At 51.9% G+C, this 20781-nt stretch overlaps 2 protein-coding genes and 1 pseudogene across 4 annotated transcripts; all 3 read left to right on the top strand.

The window, feature by feature from the left end:
- Nucleotides 1-1564: 1564 nt before the first annotated feature.
- On the top strand, nt 1565-10497 carry Tm9sf1 (transmembrane 9 superfamily member 1). 2 transcript variants are annotated; one of them, XM_021181939.1, is made up of 6 exons: nt 1565-1989; nt 2411-2772; nt 3779-4400; nt 4813-4998; nt 7319-7592; nt 9850-10497. In XM_021181939.1, exons 2-6 carry the CDS (start codon nt 2428-2430, stop codon nt 10241-10243), a joined length of 1821 nt encoding a protein of 606 aa, XP_021037598.1. In that variant the 5' UTR covers nt 1565-1989; nt 2411-2427; the 3' UTR covers nt 10244-10497. The 2 variants fall into 2 exon arrangements, with proteins under 2 accessions (XP_021037598.1, XP_029324797.1); XM_029468937.1 differs by lacking the exon at nt 1565-1989 and having other exon boundaries at nt 2000-2772.
- Nucleotides 7611-8937, top strand: LOC110309615 (annotated as a pseudogene). Its single transcript, XR_003834815.1, has 2 exons — nt 7611-7641; nt 8010-8937. The product of XR_003834815.1 is annotated as a 40S ribosomal protein S2 pseudogene (transcript).
- A 284-nt stretch (nt 10498-10781) lies between the features above and the next one.
- Ipo4 (importin 4) lies at nt 10782-20775 on the top strand. The gene is made up of 30 exons (XM_021181491.2): nt 10782-10944; nt 11025-11111; nt 11260-11339; nt 11425-11466; nt 12066-12195; nt 12281-12460; nt 12733-12798; nt 12900-13001; nt 13089-13172; nt 13381-13545; nt 14151-14204; nt 14362-14471; nt 14958-15066; nt 15224-15353; nt 15558-15671; nt 15821-15934; nt 16126-16246; nt 16419-16530; nt 16641-16759; nt 17037-17114; nt 17194-17251; nt 17336-17444; nt 17525-17718; nt 17873-17920; nt 18281-18406; nt 18519-18727; nt 18845-18977; nt 19068-19172; nt 20273-20342; nt 20455-20775. The coding sequence occupies exons 1-30, from the start codon at nt 10876-10878 to the stop codon at nt 20583-20585; spliced, it is 3249 nt and encodes a 1082-aa protein (XP_021037150.1). The 5' UTR covers nt 10782-10875; the 3' UTR covers nt 20586-20775.
- The last annotated feature ends 6 nt before the right edge of the window (nt 20776-20781 follow it).

Raw genomic sequence — 20781 nt, 5'->3', positions numbered from 1 at the left:
TTCCTAGCATCCACACTCAGCAACATGTAACTCCCTCTAATTCAAGCTACAGAGGAACCAACATCCTCTTCTGGCCTCCTTGGGCACCCCCACATCTGTGGCATACATACACAATTGTTTTAAAGCTAGATAGATATGAAAAGGGAGAAATAAAAACAAGAGCTAGGCGATGGTGGCCAACGCCTTTAATCCCAGCACTTGGGAAGCAGAGGCAGGCAGATTTCTGAGTTCGAGGCCAGCCTGGTCTACAAAGTGAGTTCCAGGACAGCCAGGGCTACACAGAGAAACCCTGTCTTGAAAAACCAAAATCAAACAAACAAACAAACAAATGTAGCACAGTGGTTCACCTTAGAACCCTTGCTGAGGCAAGAGAATTGCTGTAGGTCTGAGGCCAGATGAGGCTGCAGAGACCTGTCTCAATAAAACCTCCAATTAACCAACCACAGAACCTGATGCTCGGCCCCTTCTCTTCCTTGAGGTACTGCCGGCTCAACAGTCCTTCCAGCAGCAGTTTGAAAAAATGGTCCCAGAGGAAGGTGAATCGGAGACTAGCAAGGTGGTTGACATGAAAGAGTATGGGGCCTCTACATCCAGAAAATGATGGAAAACAAAGACAGAATGAGGAAACAAATCAAGGGAGCTTGCGATTTGAGAGGTGCTAAGAGAAGCTTTGATTTCTGGCTTCACTGGGTAGGTCATCAGAAGAAAACTCCAAAGCATCTTAAGTTATTCCTAATCACAGAACTCAGTCAGGCCTGCCTTAGTAACGCAAGCCTTGCACACTTGCAGTCCCAGCTCCTCGCGAAACCGAGGCAGGGCTATTGCTTCGGCTGCAGTTCCAAGGCCAGTCAGACAACACAGCAAGACTGTCTGTCTTGAGGAGGGCAAAGGGGTCAAAAGAAAAGCCACTGTGTCTGGCTCAAGCCTAGCTTCCTAGAATCTCACTGCTTCAGGACAGTGGGTGGATCAGAAAAGAACAGTCGTAGGAGTGGGGAAAGAATGGCTGCTTGTGATTTCTCTCAGTACTTGCTTCCGCCAGAATAGAAAAATTGAAGTCAGCTTCCTTCCATTTGCTCCCATGTTGCCAAGTGAAAGTCACTGTTCAAAAGGAGCAGAGCCCCTTCACAACAGCTTGAGCCAGACAAAAGTAACGCTTTCGAAGAAACCTGCAAAATTAGGGAGAAGCCCAAACGTCCCACAGACGGACTTGGGAACAAAATGACGGAAGTGAGGTACGGTGGTACCTGTAAGCTCTGAAACTCTGAAGGTGGAGACTCAAAAGACCCCGGGTTCGAGGTCTGCAGGGACCCCACATTCAAAAAGCAAAACAAAAACCTACTTCCGATCAAAAACCGCGCTGTCAACCCGCACAACTTGCGGGGTGAAATGGCAAACTGTAGGTGCACCTCACCCACCTCCCGCATGCCTGTTGCCAACAATGACCGGTCCGTGCCTCCAGAGAGCCTCGGAGGGGCACCTTTAACCAAGGTGTTGGAGGCCACAGGTCCCTGGCGTGGGAACGCGGCACAAAGGCCCGCCCCGCCCAGGTTAGGGACAACTTTCCGCGTCCGGGCCGATCTCAGCAGCCGGGGGCGGGTGCCGCGCTCCCGCTCCCCAGCTGTCTCTCTCCATCCTAGGGAGGACAGCCCAGCCGCGCGAGAGCCCGTGGGAAACCGCCCGCGACACTCCGGCGAGCATCGCGGAGCTCTTGGCTCAGGAGAGGAGCCTTCCCGCCGTCCCGGAGCTGAGGTCCCCGTCGGCGAAGGCGGAAGTGGTAAGACTGACGTGTCCGGGCTGCGGTGCTGCTCGCCGGGACGACCACTGGCATCGCTCGGTGGCTCGGGGAGGGAGCATGGTGGAATCCGTGGCCGGGCCGGATTGCGGGCGAACCAGAGCTCTTCCAGGAGCATTTGAATGAGCCGAGTGCGGACGCCGGCGACGTGGCAGCAGCCGCGGCAATCAGGCGCAGCGGCGGACAACCCGGAGGAGGTCCGTCGTCAGGTCCTCCGCATGCCTACCGCTCCGGCGCCGCTGTCTGGAAGACCGGGGCAGAAGCCCAAGGGCAGCTACGGGGCCCCGTGAGGCCACTGGCGCCTCTTTGGCCAGCCGGTACCTCGCAGTGAGGACCCTGGAGCTGCGGCGGGTGCCCCTTCCGTAGCAGCGAGCCCGCCGGGCGTTGCTATAGGAACGAGTTGGCACGCGCAGCCCCGGGCGGGGGAGGCCTAGAGGCGTGAACCCTAGGTTGGGAGTACTATTGAGTGCACGCCAGGCCCCGTCTTTGGGATAGATCTGTGGTGTGGGGATCGGGAGGCCGAAGGGAGGAGGTGGAGCCAATGGGCTCTTGAGAGACCAGACCCGGGGCATCATGATTTGATTCCTAGTTTCTGTAACCACGGGATTCCCCCAACAGGTTCTGCTGCCTTAAGGATGACAGTCCTAGGGTACCCTCGAAGTTGGAGCTGCCATTGTTTGCCAGTCCTGATACTGTTGCTGGGCATAGGCCATGGGCCATGGGTGGAAGGTGTCACACACTACAAGCCCGGCGACCCTGTCATTCTATATGTCAACAAAGTGGGACCCTACCATAACCCTCAGGAAACTTACCACTACTATCAGCTTCCGGTCTGCTGTCCTGAGAAGATCCGCCACAAAAGTCTTAGTTTGGGTGAAGTTCTGGATGGGGACCGAATGGCCGAATCTTTGTACGAGATCCGCTTTCGGGAGAATGTGGAGAAGAGAATTCTGTGTCACAAGCAGCTCAGTTCTGCACAGGTCAGCTGCTCTCCACGTTACATGTCACTCAGCCCTCCTTGCTAGGGACTAAGGGTGCCTTGCATCTATGGTACCTTTATGGAAATTATGTTTGGACTTCAACCACAACCCCGTGTACTTGCTTAGATGTTCCGAACTGACTTTTCAAGATTACATGGATCCAGAGATGCAGAACGGGGAGCTTAGAGCCTGAGGCTCTTCGCTGTCAGTAATAGGTCCCAGACTCCTGTGCAAGTCTCTCTCCTTCCATACATGCCTCTGTTTTTTTCGCGACTTTTTTTTTTTTTTTTTTTTTACTTTTTAGCCTTCTCTGTTACTTTTCTTTTTTTCCTTTAGCAAATTTTGGAACTTCTTAATTCCAGTCTTTTTATACTTTGCTCCATTTATTTTTCTGAGACTTTATCCTAGCAAAGACATCCTTGTTCTTTTTTGGGGGCTAATATACCAGAATCAGTCAGTGAGTCTCAATGGGAAACCTAGGTACTTTGACAATGTATAAAGACATTTGGTTTGGTTGGTTTAGGGGTTTGTTCTTGTTTTGAATGTTGAGATAAGGTCTTGCTATGTAGCCAAGGCTAGCCTCAAACCCAATAGTAACTTTCTAAGTGCTGGGATAACAGGTTTGTTCTATACCAGATCCCTACCCATCAACTAAGATAGGCTTTCTCTATGGAACAACAGCCCTGGATGTCCTGGAACTCTCTCTGTAGACTAGGATGGCCTTGAACTCACAAGAGATCTACCTGCCTCTGCCTCCCCAGTCCTGGGACTAAAGGCATGCACCACCGTAGCCCATCTTGGAAATAATTTTGATGGTCACAGCTCAGTGGTACTATTGGTATGTAGTGTGTAAGGATCAAGGATGCTGACCCCTGCCATGCACAGGTCAGTACCTCCCTACAACACAGAATTAGCCAAACCAAAATAGGAGTGCCGCCAAGTTTTCAAAACACTGTTTTAACTCTGAGAGGCTTTGTGTAACCGACTCCTGGCTTGTTCTTTATAGGTGGAGCAGCTGCGCCAGGCCATTGAGGAATTGTATTACTTTGAGTTTGTGGTAGATGATTTGCCAATCCGTGGTTTTGTGGGCTACATGGAAGAGAGTGGCTTCCTGCCACATAGCCACAAGATAGGCCTCTGGACACATTTGGACTTCCACCTAGAATTCCATGGAGATCGAATTATATTTGCCAATGTTTCGGTGCGGGACGTCAAGCCCCACAGCTTGGATGGGCTGCGATCTGATGAATTACTGGGCCTTACTCACACTTACAGTGTGCGCTGGTCTGAGACGTCAGTGGAGCATCGGAGTGACAGGCGCCGAGGTGATGATGGAGGTTTCTTTCCTCGAACCCTGGAAATCCATTGGTTGTCCATCATCAACTCCATGGTGCTGGTGTTTTTACTGGTGGGTTTTGTGGCTGTTATTCTAATGCGTGTGCTTCGAAATGACCTGGCTCGGTACAACCTAGATGAAGAGACAAGCTCTGGCGGCTCTAGTGACGACTTTGACCAGGGCGATAATGGCTGGAAAATCATCCATACAGATGTCTTCCGCTTCCCTCCATACCGTGGTCTGCTCTGTGCTGTGCTTGGTGTGGGCGCCCAGTTCCTGGCCCTTGGCACTGGTGAGGGGATATGAATTGTTCTCAGGGTAGCAGATAGGTCACTAGAAAAGTTCAGTGAGCCGGGCATGGTGGCGCACGCCTTTAATCCCAGCACTCAGGAGGCAGAAGCAGACGGATTTCTGAGTTCGAGGCCAGCTTGGTCTACAAAGTGAGTTCCAGGACAGCCAGGGCTATACAGAGAAACCCTGTCTCAGGGGAAAAAAAAAAAGTTCAGTGGATTTCCTCTTGTGTTCAAGGTGAGAAAGAGACCTAAGGGACTCAGTAGCTCTAGTGCGGATGTGTGTGGGTTTTCCTGACTCCAGTAGAACTAGGAAAGTCACCCGAGGGACATGGGTTAAGGGGGATGATTTCTCTGAGGTCGAGAAGAGGTGTCGGTGAGACCTAACTGGAGCTTTCCACTACTACCTTACAGGCATTATTGTCATGGCGTTGCTGGGCATGTTCAACGTGCACCGTCACGGGGCCATTAACTCAGCAGCAATCTTGTTGTATGCCCTGACCTGCTGCATCTCTGGCTACGTGTCGAGCCACTTCTACCGGCAAATTGGAGGCGAGCGTTGGGTGTGGAACATCATTCTCACCACCAGCCTCTTCTCTGGTGAGAACACGCCCCTTTTATTGGGCCTGCCTAGACTTAGTAACTAAGCACACATCATGGGTCCGGGGACAGAATCACAGTACAGGGACCATAAGGAGAAGGCTTTAAAACTTATGTTTATGAGTGTTTTGCATGCATGTGCAACACATATGTAACATGTACAACATTGTGCAGTTCATGCATATAGTCCCTATGGTAGCCTATGGAACCCTGGAACTGGAGTTACAGATGGTTGTAAGCCACGATGCGGGTGCTGGGAACTGAACCCCGGAGCTTCAGTAAAAAAAATAGCAAAAAATAGTAAAAATAGTGCTTTTAACCACTGAACTTTTTCTCCAGCCCCTGGGTGGGATGGGGGTATGGGTGGGGAGCGGGGTCAAAAGACAATCCATCGGAAAGAATATTTCTTTATCTTAGACAGGATCTTGACCTATATAGTCCAGGCTGTCTTTGGGTTTATGATCTTCCAGTTTAACCTCTTGAGTACTGCGACTATAACTCAGGAAAATACCTATTTCTTTTTTAATGGTTAAAAGTTGTTAAGTGGGGGAAAGTGGCTAGACACTGGTGAGCATTTGATACGTCCTCCCCTTATTTAGTCTGCACTGTAGCCATGTGACATAGGCATTGTAGTCCCCGTTGCACACGATGAGGAGACTAAACTAGGACAGGGTCTCACTGTGGAGCCCACGTGAGCCTTTAACTTTGTTAGAGGCCTGCCCCGGCCTCCCAAGTTATGGAGTTGTGGGTGCACATCACCATGCCTGGGCCTCAACCGTTTGCGTGTATGTGCTCAAGTGCTTGTGCAAATGTACGATTATATGTGTGGAAACCAGAAGGCCACCTCACATATGATCCCTCAGACACTGTCCACCTCTTCTGAGGAAAGATCTCTCATTAGCCAAGTAGTCAAGACTGGGCTGCTTGGCTGACAGGCTTCAATGATGTCTCCATTGCCCCCAGTGCTGAGATTACAAGCATTGCAAGCCAGGCATGGTGGAGCACATCTTTAATCCCAGGACTCAAAAGGCAAGCAGATCTCTCTGAGTTCCAGGCCACTCTGCTCTACTCCTTGAGTTCTAGGATAGTCAGGGTTACTTAGACCCTGTCTCAAAAGAAAAAAAAAAAAGCATGAACCACTGTCCCTAGCTTTTTACAGGGAGGGACAGGGAATGGAACCTAGGCCCTCATGATTGTAAGGCAAGCATTTTATCACCCGCGACAATAGACCCTCAGACATGCTTTCATTTGGTATGTGTACACACATACCTGTGTAGGCTTGCATGTGTGCTGTGTATGCACGCACATTTGGAAGGCAGAGGTCAGGAGCGGGCCCTCCTTAGTTAGCTTCCCTTACCCTTCGAGAGGCAGGGTGTCTCACTGAAGTTAGAGCTCACTGCATTAGCTAGACCTGATAACCAGGGAGCCGTAAGGCTCCTCCTGTCTCTTGCCCTCCGTCTACTGTGATTGTGAGCTCTGGCCACCGACGTGGCTTATTTTTGTTGTCTTTAATGAGAATGTTGGGGACCCAACTCAGGTGCTCAGGCTTTCATGGGGGAAGGGCTTTGCTGACTGAACCATTCCCTCAACCCTCCTAAGTAGCATTCTTGAATTTATTTTTTGATACTCTTTTTATTTTGGAGGTAGGTTCATTCTGGCTTTCAAACCAGTTTGCCTTTTCAAAAACAGTAGTAGTCTATATTCTGAACCTTGTGATTTCCAATCTGATGTATTTGACTTCTCTCCCATCCCATTTATATATTTGAAGAATGTCTTTCTGATAACAGGTCCTTAACCCAAATGACTGTTTTATGCTCGGAATTATCAGTGCCATGGCAAGACAGGTTTCTGTAGGTAGGTAGGTTTGTATCACTCTTGGACCATAATGATGCAACTGTCTTAATTCTTTTTGTTTTTTGTTTTTTGTTTTTTCGAGACAGGGTTTCTCTGTGTAGCCCTGGCTGTCCTGGAACTCACTCTGTAGACCAGGCTGGCCTCAAACTCAGAAATCCACCTGCCTCTGCCTCCCGAGTGCTGGGATTAAAGGCGTGCACCGCCACTGCCTGGCCAGCTGTCTTAATTCTTGATGACATTGGGTTGGGGAATGGTGTTTGAAAAATAAAGAACAAAGAATAAACACACACACACAAAAGGACAATGAGCTATAAAAGGGTCAAAGTGGATTCAATCAACTCTGGCCATCTGGGAGCATAGGTGGGCCCTGTAAGTGGCAGGCTACTTCATCCCTTTCCCCTTTAGGTCCAGTCAGAGTGGGGTGTCACAGGGATGTTGCTCCTACTGCTGACCCTCCCTCCTGCAGTGCCTTTCTTCCTGACTTGGAGTGTGGTGAACTCAGTGCATTGGGCCAACGGTTCAACACAGGCGCTGCCGGCCACAACCATCCTGCTGCTGCTGACAGTCTGGCTGCTGGTAGGCTTTCCTCTCACTGTCATTGGCGGCATCTTCGGGAAGAACAACGCTAGTCCCTTTGATGCACCTTGTCGCACGAAGAATATCGCCCGGGAGATTCCACCCCAGCCCTGGTACAAGTCTACTGTCATCCACATGACTGTTGGTGGCTTCCTGCCTTTCAGGTATTCTCACTTTGTACCATGGCCATCCACTCTTTTCGGATTTGGTTTGGTTTGGTTTTGGACACTAGAGGGTTTTTTATTTTGTTTTCTATTTATTTTGTTTTCTTTTTTTGAGGCAGTCTCATAAGGCTCATGGGCACTCAGAGGTAGAGGCAGGTGGATCTCAATTTTTTTTCTAAGATTTATTTATTATATGTAAGTACACTGTAGTTGTCTTCAGACATTCCAGAAGAGGGCATCAGATCTCTTTACAGATAGTTGTGAGCCACCATGTGGTTGCTAGGATTTGAACTCAAGACCTATTGGAAGAGCAGTCAATGCTCTTAGTTGCTGAGCCATCTCTCCAGCCCCTATAAATTTGAGGTCAGTATGGTCTACAGAGTTTCAAGACAGCCACGGCTACAGAGAAATTCTGTCTTAAAAAGCAAAACAACTTCTTCTTCTTCGGGAAAACACTAAGTGGCGGAGGACCCAGGGGCCTAGGATTAGGAGGCCACGGTGGCTTCTGCGGAGGATTCGACAGTGGTCTTAGGGGCCGCGGACATGGCCGAGGCCGTGGTCCAGGCCACGGGGCTCATGGAGGTAAAGCTGAAGACAAGGAGTGGATCCCTGTCACCAAGCTGGGCCACCTGGTTAAGGACATGAAGATCAAGTCCTTGGAGGAGATCTACCTGTTCTCCCTGCCCATTAAGGAGTCTGAGATCATTGACTTCTTCCTGGGTGCGTCCCTAAAGGATGAGGTTCTGAAAATCATGCCAGTGCAGAAGCAGACTCGGGCTGGCCAGCAGACCAGGTTTAAGGCTTTCGTCGCTATTGGGGACTACAATGGTCACGTTGGTCTTGGTGTTAAGTGCTCCAAGGAGGTTGCCACTGCCATCCGAGGGGCCATCATCTTGGCCAAGCTTTCCATCGTCCCTGTGCGGAGAGGCTAGTGGGGGAACAAGATTGGCAAGCCCCACACAGTTCCATGCAAGGTGACAGGCCACTGTGGCTCTGTGCTGGTGCGTCTCATCTCTGTCCTCAGATGCACTGGCATTGTCTCTGCTCCTGTGCCCAAGAAACTCCTGATAATGGCCGGTATAGATGTCTGCTACATTTCAGCCAGAGGCTGCACTGCCACCCTGGGCAACTTTGCTAAGGCCACCTTTGATGCCATCTCCAAGACTTACAGCTACCTGACCCCCGACCTCTGGAAAGAGACTGTCTTCACCAAGTCTCCTTATCAGGAATTCACTGATCATCTTGTGAAAACCCACACCAGAGTCTCTGTTCAGAGGACCCAGGCTCCAGCTGTGGCTACTACATAAGGATTTTGTACAAGAAAAATAAAAGAATTAAGTCTGCTAAAACAAAACAAAACTTAAGTTGTCCCGCCTTGGGTGCGGGCCACCACACCTTGTGTTCAGCAGGGTTTTGATTCACCTTTGCCTTTCTCCGCTCTCTACCATAACCCAGTAATAATCCTCAGCTCAGCCGAAGCACAGATCAGGAGTGAGCTTCAGCTAGCTCACATGAGCGCTTCACTGTGAAGCTCTTACTCAGCAAACTGAAAGTAATCAAATGGGCTTTAAGCCTTGTATTGGAGCTTATAGAACCTGATTTCGGTTTAGTGTTCACAGGCACGGAGAGCTTAAGACCTATGTGTTTTCTCATTCAGTTTGTTACGTACCTTTTAAACAATACAGAAGGAAGTAAACAACACAGTATCTGCCCCCTCCCCTTCTTTCTTGCTCCCATTTTATAGTAGTGGAGTGTGCTTAAGGGCCTCGTGCATCCTTTGGCAAGCACTGTTCTCTGAGCCACATCCCAGCCCTTTTTTACCTTTCATTTTGAGACTGTCTTAAGTTTTCCAGGCTGGCCTTGAACTTGCTTTTTAACCTGGATTGACTTTGAACTTGGCAATCCTCCTGCCTCAGCCTCCCAAATAGTAGTATTTTTTTTTAATTTTTAATATTTTTTATTACACATTTTCCTCAATTACATTTCCAATGCTATCCCAAAAGTCCCCCATACCGCCCCCCCAAATAGTAGTATTATAGATGTATGTCACCTACTCTAGTTAAGATGGCTGCTTTCAGCCTGTCAGGGAAGATGTTCATGAACCGAGAGCAACCAATAAACTAAGCTAATAGGCAGAAGCCTCCTGGAGCTCTCTTGATCGCCCCAGCACTACGGGAAGATGTGGCTGAGGTTGGCTCCGCGTGCTGTGGCTGTGCACAGAGCTTTGATGATGTACATTGTCTTTTTCTCTTCACAGCGCCATCTCCGTGGAGCTGTACTACATCTTTGCCACAGTCTGGGGTCGAGAGCAGTACACTCTGTACGGCATCCTCTTCTTTGTCTTCGCCATCCTGCTGAGTGTGGGGGCCTGCATCTCCATTGCACTCACCTACTTCCAGCTGTCTGGGGAAGACTACCGCTGGTGGTGGCGATCCGTGCTGAGCGTGGGCTCCACCGGCCTCTTCATCTTCCTCTACTCGGTTTTCTACTATGCCCGGCGCTCTAACATGTCAGGGGCAGTACAGACAGTCGAGTTCTTTGGCTACTCTTTACTGACTGGCTATGTCTTCTTCCTCATGCTGGGCACCATCTCCTTTTTTTCTTCTTTAAAGTTCATCCGTTATATCTATGTTAACCTCAAGATGGACTGAGTTCTGAGCCACAGAACTCTGGCTCTCTCCTGCTTTCATCATGCCCCATTGATTTCACTTGATAGCTTCTCTTCTGACCGAATTGTGTGACAGGATTGTCGCCTTCCTTCCCTCTTTAGAGAGGACCTGGAAATTAAAAATCTCTATTATATAAGGAATATATATATTTGAACTTTTTAAGTTGCCTTACGTTTTGGTCCTGATTTTTTTTCTTTTTACAATTATTAAAATAAAATTTATTAAGAAAAAGGATCCTGTCGTTGGAAGTTTTGGTCTAGTTATAGAAACCCGAGGCCTGTTGTCAATGCACAGTTGTTTTGAAAACCCGAGTTCGCTATTGCCACACAAACTCTGGACTCTGGGAACTGTCGGCACAGGGAACCCACGGTGCCGAGGCTGTCAGCGGGTGCTCAGCCAGACGGAAGCCCCGGACTGACGCCAGCCACCAGCTTTCCGCAGTTCTTGAAGGGAAGCAAGCTGAATCACCCAGGCGACAGGAGAGACGCAGAGTAACGCCCTTTCCGCCGGAAGTTGCTGTCCGAGTCTCCACGTGCCGATCCTCCCCCCTCCCCACCCGGCCCTGTAGCGGCGGCGGCGGCGGCGGCGGCGGCGGCGGCGGCTCGGCAGCTGCCATGGAGCCTGCGGGTTTGGAACAGATCCTGAAGGAGCTGCTGCTGCCGGACACGGAGCGCATCCGCCGGGTATGGGCAGGCCTGACCGGGCTACGGGGATGGGGAGGCTGTGGGAAAGGCCCAGTCTTGACCTCCCAACCTTCCATCAGGCTACGGAGCAGCTCCAGACCATCCTTCGGGACCCTGCTGCCTTGCCCGCACTCTGCGATCTGCTGGCATCAGCGACAGACTCTCAGGCGAGTCACCTGCCCCTCCTTGCCGAAATTCTGAAATTTCTCAATGTGTCCCTGGTCCCGCTCCAGCCTCCGCCCCCTGCGGTCCTAATCTGTTCATCTTCTTGGTGCCTGTGATTCTCATTTGGCTGGCTACCTCTTCTCACCCCAGATCCGCCAGTTTGCAGCGGTCCTGACCCGCAGAAGGCTGAACAATCGCTGGCGACGCTTGGCACCCGAGCAGAGGGAGAGGTGGGCTAGATTTAGGATGGGAGGGGCCGGGCCTAGTCTACTTTTTGACAGGCCGAGTACCAAGCCTTTGCCACCTGTCTTCCAGCCTCAAGTCCCTGGTCCTGACAGCACTGCAGAAAGAGACAGTGTAAGTATGGAGCACCCTCTCTCGGGGGTCCTAACTGATCGGGGGCTGAGATAATCTCTGGACTTCTACCTTTTTTTTCAGCCCCAGACTAGGACTTATTCAGGCCTAGAAGGTGGAACATGTGAAAACTAAAGTTTTTTTGTGATTTATTTTTCATTTTTTAATTTTTTGGTTTTTCAAGACAGGGTTTCTCTGTGTAGCCCTGGCAGTCCTGGAGCTCACTCTGTATAGACCAGGTTGGCCTTGAACTCAGAAATCCACCACACCAGCCTCCCCCTCCCAAGTGCTGGGATTAAAGGCGTGCGCCACCACTGCCCAGCTAAAACTAAAGTTTTTGAGAATGGATGAAAATGATCAGCTAAACCCAGATAGGGAAAACAAGACTGAATTCAGCCTGTCCAGTGGTGCTGACCGAGCCAGATCACAGCGCCCCCCTCCTTTCCTCACCCCCAGCTATCGGAGGTCTTATGGGGTCTGCCTTAGGAAAGACCGTGCACATACCCGCATTCTCTTTCTGGCCACTCCTTGGGCCTGGGGCATTGTTTGCAAGGGAAGGGCGGTGAAAGGTGTTTCTGGATGAATGGATCTCCTCTTTGCAGGCATTCTGTGAGTGTCAGCTTGGCCCAGCTCTCGGCCACCATTTTTCGAAAGGAAGGCCTACAAGGATGGCCTCAGTTCATGAACCTTCTTCAGCACAGCACTCACAGTTCCCATAGCCCCGAGAAAGAGGTACTGGCGCTGCCCTGTTGGCAGGAAGGAGGGACGGAGGCTGGATAGACCACGAGACCTTCTCTTCTCCCCTGCTCCTGCACAGGTGGGACTTCTGCTGCTGAGTGTGGTGGTGTCTTCCCAGCCCGAGGCATTCCATGCCCACCAGCACGAGCTGCTTCAGCTTCTGAATGAGACACTCAGTGATGTCAGCTTTCCCGGAGTGCTCTTCTACTCCCTGCGCACTCTGACCGCCATTGCCCGCTACGTCAGGCCAGATGATGTGGTAAGACACTGGCTGTCACATCGTCATTCCCGTCGCTGTCGCTGCCTGTATCTCTCGGTTTCGTGCCCTCGCTTTCAGAAGTCTTGGCCCAAGCTGCTTTCGAGTTTTATTCTGCCTCCCATTCTTCCTAAGGGTTGAGGGCATAGTGTGTTAGCTGGGCCTGGCTGGCTCAGGCTAGCTGGGCTGGTGCTTTGAGGAAGCCTCCAGCTTCTGGCTTCTGGGATGAGACTGCCTGCACTTTATGTGATTACGCCCACCCCTGTGTCTTCTAGTCTCTTGCACGGATGTTGGTGCCTAAAGTCGTTACGGCACTGAGGACTCTGATCCCCTTAGATGAGGTAAGGACAGACGGGAGGAATCTCTTTTTGGAAGGAAAATGGAGGCACAAGCACCATGGTCCCCTAGAGGAGCGAGTACCCTGTGACTTACCTGTCTACAGGTAAAGGCCTGTGAGGCCCTGGAGGCCCTGGATGAAATGCTGGAGACAGAGTTGCCCATCATCAACCCCCACCTCTCTGAGGTCCTCACGTTTTGCCTGGAGGTGAGCCCGGGGTGGGTGCTGCTCCTGCTTGCTGGTCTGCTGTTAAGTTTTCTTGCTTGTTTCTGATTCTCATCGGTGTCTGTATAGGTGGCTAAGAATGTGGCCCTTGGTGAACCACTCCGAGTACGTGTTCTCTGCTGCCTCACTTTCTTGGTCAAAGTCAAAAGTAAGGTAAGTTCCCTCTGGGGAAGTTACCCTATCCCGCTTTCTCCGCCATTAGTTGTATTTGTCGGCTTAGTCCTGCTTGAGCCCTGGCCTAGCCTTCTCTCCCTGCCTAGGAGACTGGGAGTCTCTGGCTGGGCTCCTTGTGGTTGGGAGGCTGGGATTTTCCCATGAGCCTGTTCTAGGAAGATGCTCAAGGCTTACCCTCCCCTCTTAGGCCTTGCTAAAGAACCGCCTTGTGCCTCCCTTGCTGCATGCCCTTTTCCCCCTCATGGCTGCTGAGCCACCCATGGGCCAACTGGATCCTGAAGATCAAGATTCGGATGATGATGACTTGGAGATCGGGCTGATGGGGGAGACTCCGAAGCACTTTGCTGTACAGGTGATGTATTGGCCTTCTCGTCACTGTCACCCAATACTCAGAGAAACAGACACTTTAAGGGGAGGAAGTATTTTCATGGCTTTGGAGATTTCCATTTCCTGTGGTGGGAAAGGAATAGCCAAACAGAGTGGTTCAGGCCTCGGCAAACCAGAACCATTCACGTTAGGAACAGGAGGCAGAGAAGGAATAGACAAGGAGACAGGGCAAGATAGCTCCCATAGGATGTGGCCCCAACTAAGCTCTGCCTTCTTCTACCTTTGGCTCTTCCTAGTGACTGGCATTAGATTAAGAGATTAACTCATCTTGAGGTCAGAGCCCTCCTGATCTAATTGGCTCTGAAAATATCATCACAGTCTCCTAAGCACTTCCCAGTTCAGTCAAGTGGATTATTAAAATCAGCCATCGCACCCAGCTGACCTGGTGGACACCTGTATGCTCAGTCCCCAGCCCTTGGGAGGCTGAGGTAGAACTGTAAGCTTTGGGCAGTCCGAGCCATCCTGTCTCCACAAACATAGAAGCAGCCATCACAGGTGGATCCTGAGGCTGGGTGTTAAATAAGAAGTGGAGATTAGAGATGGAGTCACAGTCTACCTGGCTCTCCTCAGGTTGTGGACATGCTGGCACTACATCTTCCCCCTGAGAAGCTCTGTCCCCATGTGGTAAGTGTGACTCTCTTGCTCTTACTGGCCCTAGGTAGGTATCGTCCCTTAAAGAAAGCCAAGGGTATTTGGGTATAGATCGTTATGATGAGCCTGTTGAGAAAGTAGCAGGCAGACTCGTGCTGGGCTCTCAAGAATGTGCCATGTTCTCCTCTAGATGCCCATGCTGGAAGAAGCCTTGCGGAGCGAGGACCCATACCAACGCAAAGCAGGGTTCCTGGTGTTGGCTGTGCTGTCTGATGGTGCTGGCGACCACATCAGGCAGAGGTATTATATTCCGTTCCTGTCCCAGGGTGAGCAGAGTCACATGGAGAGGGTGGATGTACATCCTCTGGCAGTCCTGCTACCCCAGTTTCAGTGTAACTGGTTTTATTGGTTATTTGTTTGCTTGCTTGCTTGAGACAGGGACTCACTGTGTATCCTTGACAGGCCTGGAATTCATAAAGAACTGCCTATATCTGCCTCCCAGTGCTGGGATTAAAGATGTGCATCATCATACCTAGGCCAGCCTTTGTTTTGTTTGTTTGTTTGTTTGTTTGTTTGTTTTTTAATAGTTTTTTGAGACAGGCTTCTTCAGGGAGCCCTGACTGTCCTGAAATTCACTGTGTAGATCAGGCTGGCCTCAAACTTGGAGATCTGCCTTCCTCTGCTTCCCAAGTGCTGGGATTAAAAGTGCGCCACCACCATGGGGCTGAGACTAGGCTTCCTCTGTCCTGTCCCTCAGACTTTGTTCTTCTGTCCTGCCCCATTCAGACTGCTGTACCCACTGCTACAGATTGTGTGCAAGGGCCTGGATGACCCCTCACAGATTGTTCGAAATGCTGCTCTGTTCGCCCTGGGCCAGTTTTCAGAGAACTTACAGGTCAGCAAAGCTAAATGCAGATGACTACCACTCTCCTCCACCCCCAAGGCTGGGGACCCTTGTCCCTTAAACTCTCCTCTCTTCGGATGCTGTTGCTGCCGTTGGCAGGGGTGCTCTGTAGGTAGCCTGACCAGGGTCCTGCCTGCTTCTTCCCCAGCCCCATATCAGCAGCTACTCTGAGGAGGTGATGCCTCTGCTTCTTACCTACCTGAAGTCGGTGCCCATGGGAAACACGCACCACCTGGCCAAGGCCTGCTATGCTCTGGAGAATTTTGTGGAGAACCTAGGTAGTGATGATGGCTGTCGAGAAAACGGGGGAGGAGGGGAGCAGCACACTGACTAAAGGAGGCACACGGTGCATCTTCCTGAGTTGCTCGCTGCCTGCTGGGAATGAGGGGTGGGATGGTCGCACGGGCTGTCGGGCTAAAGGAGGTCAATTTTGCAAAAGCTTAAGATACCTGAGTTGCTTAGTAAAAAAAACGTTCCCACAGGGCCCAAAGTGCAGCCCTACCTTCCGGAGCTTATGGAATGTATGCTGCAGCCATTGAAGAACCCCAGCAAAGCCCGGACCAAGGAGCTAGCTGTGAGCGCCATAGGGGCCATTGGTGAGCCAGAGGACCAAGGAGCCAAAAGTGTGGCTTCGCCCAGAGTCTGTGTCAGGAAGACCCCAGGCCCTGCCGGCTCCACCCAGAGTCTTGTGTCAGGCAGACCCCGGGCCTTGCTGCCTCTGACTGTGTTCTGTCCGGTCCTGCAGCCACAGCGGCCCAGGATTCCCTGCTACCCTACTTCCCTACCATCATGGAGCTTCTCCGGGAGTTCTTGTTGACAGGCCACGAAGACTTTCATCTTGTGCAGATCCAGAGCCTGGGTAAGGCCGGTGTCACCTGGTGCTGACCTGATCTCTCCCAAGGCACTTGGGTGTCTTCCTTTGATGAGCAAGTGCTCTCCATGTTTTGCCAGAGAGTAGGGTAGAATACTCCTGAGCGCCTTCCACTCGCCACCCTTGGTTTTCTGTTCTCTGTCCACGCATCAGTGTTGACGGAGCTCTTGCTCCCACAGAGACCCTGGGAGTGCTAGCACGAGCCCTGGGAGAGTCCATGAAGCCCCTGGCTGAGGAATGCTGTCAGCTTGGGCTAGGGTTATGCATCCATATAGATGACCCTGACGTGAGGCGCTGCACGTGAGTGACCTTTCAGCCTGCCCCGCCTCTCTCCTGCCTACTCACTAGATTGACAGTCCCCTTCCCAGACACCAATCCGCCAGGCTTCCTGGATAACCCCCCTCCCCCCCGTTTTGTCTGTCTGTCTGTCTATAGCAGGTAGTACCATACCGATTCTCTCTACCTTTATCAGGTACAGCCTGTTTGCAGCCTTATCAGGGTTAATGGGAGAGGGCTTGGGACCCTACCTGCCTCAGATTACCACACTCATGCTGCTGTCGCTGCGCTCCACTGAAGGCATTGTGGTGAGCAGAGGGTGGGTGTGCTGGGTCAGTTAGGCCAGGCTAGCCCTGTGGAGGGATTTATCTCCTGGTCCCACCTGAGGCAAAGTCCCCGATCTGCTTGCTTTATCTAGCCACAGTATGATGGGATCAGCTCTTTCCTGCTGTTTGATGATGACAGCGAAGCAGAAGAGGAGGAGGAACTCATGGATGAAGATATGGAAGAGGAGGGGGATGACTCTGAGATCTCGGGGTAGGAGGGGTGCTCTTCTACTTAAGAGTGTAGGTTTTGAGCCAGAGGGGGTGGTGCACACCTTTAATTCTAGCACTCAGGAGGCAGAGGCAGCAGGATCTCTGAGTTCAAGGCCAGCCTGATCTACAGAGTGAGTTCTGTACACAGAGAAATCCTATCTAGAAAAAAACAAAAACCAACCAAACAACAAATAAGTAGTCTTTGAGGGTGGTCTTAGCCCCCAGTGTTAGGTCTGCCCCCTGCTGGCAGGCGTCACTGCCTCCCCATCCTTCCTTAGGTATAGTGTGGAGAATGCCTTCTTTGATGAGAAAGAAGACACCTGCACCGCCCTGGGGGAGATCTCCATGAACACCTGGTGAGCAGCAGCCCTTCCACAGTGCTGGGTACCACAACACCCAGCATCCCTCTCCTCACTGCTGTGTGTCTCTCCATAGTGTGGCCTTTCTCCCATTCATGGATGCCACCTTCGATGAAGTATACAAACTGCTGGAGGTAAGTTAGAGGCATCCCCACGCTCCAGTTAGGGTCAGCTTCACCTTGCCCATGCCAGGCATACACCTGCCCTCTTGGTTCCAGTGCCCTCATATGAATGTGCGGAAGTCAGCTTACGAAGCGCTGGGACAGTTCTGCTGTGCACTGCATAAGGCCTCTCAGAGAAACTCCTCAGATCCCAGCAACAGTCCCGGTGAGGAGGAGACACTAGCAGGCTGGGAGCCCTGGGGAGTAGCCGGGCCTGACCAAGGCTCCCACCAATTGTGTCTCCAGTTCTGCAGACCTCCCTGGCTCGAGTGATGCCAGCTTACATGCAGGCCGTGAAAGTAGAAAGGGAGCGCCCAGTGGTGATGGCCGTGCTGGAGTCCCTGACGGGGGTGCTGCGCACCTGCGGCAGCCTTGCACTGCAGCCTCCTGGGCGGCTCAGTGAGCTCTGCAACGTGCTCAAGGCTGTGCTGCAGAAAAAGGTGTGCAGCGGGGAGGGAATGGCAGCCGTGGGAAGTGGTGTCGGGCCCCAGGAGACTGGACTGTTGGAGGCTCTAGGTCCTCTGCCCGTCTCACCCCTACTGTGGAAAGGAGCAGGTAGGGGACCCCAAGCTCAGCTGAATCCGTCTTCCACAGACAGCCTGTCAGGACGCCGAGGAGGATGATGATGAAGATGATGACCAGGTGAGAGCTACAGATTAGAGTGGCCTAGACCGAGGGCCAGCAGTGGGCGGTTCATGCATTGAGCTCAGCCTGTGGGAGCTAGGGCTGCTAAGAGAAGCTGGTGCTTTCCAGAGTGCCACCTCCATCCGAGAAGGGCAGTGAGGAGCTCAAAGGCCAGGCAGGCACTGAGGCTGGGCAGGGTTGGGAGTGATAAACGAGGGCTATAAAAAAGCCAACCTGGTATTGGCAGCTCAGCCTGCGTGTGAAGTCAGGGCCGGCCGGCAGTCCCCGAAGCGTCTGCAGCCAGTGGCATAGTGGGGTGGGGAGGTGTGTGATCCCTGAGCTGGCCCAGTGCCTCAAGTCCCTTTCCTGGCTCCACAGGCAGAGTATGACGCCATGTTACTAGAGCATGCTGGAGAGGCCATCCCCGTCCTGGCAGCCACAGCTGGAGGACATGCCTTCGCTCCCTTCTTTGCCACGTTCTTGCCATTGTTGCTGTGTAAGACGGTGAGTGCTGTCGTCCAGCCTGACGTCGGAGTCCGCCTATGTATACATGCCGTGCCTGCACCCTTCCAGCTCTGCCACTGTGCTGATGTGCACTCTTTTACCCTCCCTATAGAAACAGAGCTGTACAGTGGCAGAGAAGTCCTTTGCCGTGGGAACCCTGGCAGAGTCCATTCAGGGTCTAGGGACCGCCTCAGCCCAGTTTGTGTCTCGGCTGTTCCCTGTGCTGTTAAACAATGCCCGGGAAGCAGACCCCGAGGTGCGAAGCAATGCCATCTTTGGGCTGGGCGTACTGGCAGAGCATGGCGGCTGCCCTGCTCAGGAGTATCCTATGCCTGCAGGAGGGAAAATGGGGTTGGAAGTGAGCCCAGAGATTTGGTGAGGTGCTGCTGCAGGGTGAAGTCTACCAGTGTGTGTATGCATTCCTTAACTGTGGACCAGCCACTTCCCTAAGCTACTGGGCCTCCTTTTGCCCCTGCTGGCAAGGGAGCGACATGATCGAGTCCGTGATAACATCTGCGGGGCTCTTGCCCGTGTACTGATGGCCAGTCCAGCAGGAAAAACGGAGCCCCAGGTAAAGGACAAGGCATCAGGTCGGGGTGGAGGGAGGCCAAGGATGGGAAAAGGGACAGGACATGTGGGCCTGAGACTTCTGTGTATCCAGGTGCTGGCTACCCTGCTACGTGCCCTGCCCCTGAAGGAAGACATGGAAGAGTGGCTCACTATAGGTCACCTCTTCAGCTTCCTGCACCAGAACAATCCTGAGCAGGTAACCCTATTGCTGGAGCTAAGAGCCAAGGGAGTGTTAGGCTCCAGGCTAAGGCACAGGCAGAGGAGATGTTACTGGTAACTGGTACATGGTGAATTTCAGGTTAATTTCTGGCATTCACTCTACAGGCCAGGTTGGCCTCAAATTCACAGAGATCTGCCTGTTTCTGCCTCCCCAGTGCTGGGAATTAAAGGCATGCACCACCACTGCCCAGCTGACATTCTTCTACTCTTGTTTTCATTTTGCCTTCTTCCTGAGACAGGGTCTTCTGCATCGCTGACTGGCCCAGCTTCTTACAGAGCTGAGGGTGGCCCTGAGCCCTCAGTCCTCCCATCCCCTCCCTCTGCCTCCCGAGAGCTGGGGTCACTGGCACGCATTTGTTTATAATTTTAGCAGTGCTGAGGATCACACCCAGTCTTCATGCCTGCCAGGCAAGCACTCCTACCAGCTGAGCTACAGCCTTGGCTTCTGTTTTTCCTTTTTGTCCACAGAGTTGGCATAAAGTCTGATGACTGTTTCCCCGGAGCTTCTCTGGTTCTTCTCTCAGGCCAAGCCATCAGTCACAACTTTCTTAGGCTGCTTTCCTAGGTCAGGGGTAGGAAAAGCATTCCCTAGGGAGCCCTGGACGCTGCTCACCACCCACCATAGATTCCATCTGGCACACTCCAGCTGCCTCGGTTGGGACCTGTGCCCTGCGGTTCTGTGTTACCTTTTGTCTTAGGTTTTTAGTGTGTGTTGGGGAAGTATTTGGATTGTTTGTTTGTTTTTTGTTTTTTGTTGTTGTTGTTGTTGTTTTTCGAGACAGGGTTTCTCTGTATAATCCTGGCTGTCCTGGAACTCACTCTGTAGATTAGGCTGGCCTTGAACTCAGAAATCTACCTGCCTCTGCCTCCCAAGTGCTGGGATTAAATGCTCTTGAAGCTCACATCTTTGGTTACACATCTTAACCTCTAAAAGGAGGTTGTTACCATGTTTCTTTATTCGGTTATGTTGGGTGTCAGTTCAGACAAGCTTACAGGCTTCTGTCCTTGGTTTCAACGGCCTGCTCTAAGCCCTGCTGCACTGCCTCGCTGCCTCGGTTGACCAGTCCTATTCCATAGGTTGTAGATGTGGCTTCAGAACTCCTGCGCATCTGCAGCCTGATCCTGCCGGACAACCGGATCCCTCCAGGTGAGGCCGACAGAGGGCAAGGGAGAGTGGGGACAGGCAGGGCTCAGTGAGCCTGAGACACTATGGGCAGAGGAACCAGGTCCTTCATCAGGCCTCTCTCTATTCTACCCAGACACCAAGGCGGCCCTGCTGCTGCTCCTGACGTTCCTGGCCAAGCAGCACACCGACAGCTTCCACACAGCCCTGGGCTCTCTGCCAAATGATAAAGCTCAGGAACTTCAGGCCATGATGGGCCTCGCTTAAGACTATAGGCCACAGGGGCCAGGGGTCCGAAGACCGAGGTCAGCCCTGGTCCAGTTCACCTTACCAAAGACTCTATCCATTGAAGTCAACCATGCTGTTTTAACAGGGGTGTCTCTGGGCCTGGACATCATACTATAATAAAGCAGAGCTGTGACATCATACTATAATAAAGCAGAGCTGTGACATCATACTATAA

This window comes from Mus caroli, chromosome 14 (assembly GCF_900094665.2).
Source record: "Mus caroli chromosome 14, CAROLI_EIJ_v1.1, whole genome shotgun sequence".
NCBI lineage: Eukaryota > Metazoa > Chordata > Mammalia > Rodentia > Muridae > Mus > Mus caroli.
This window is presented reverse-complemented; position numbering and strand designations above follow the sequence as displayed.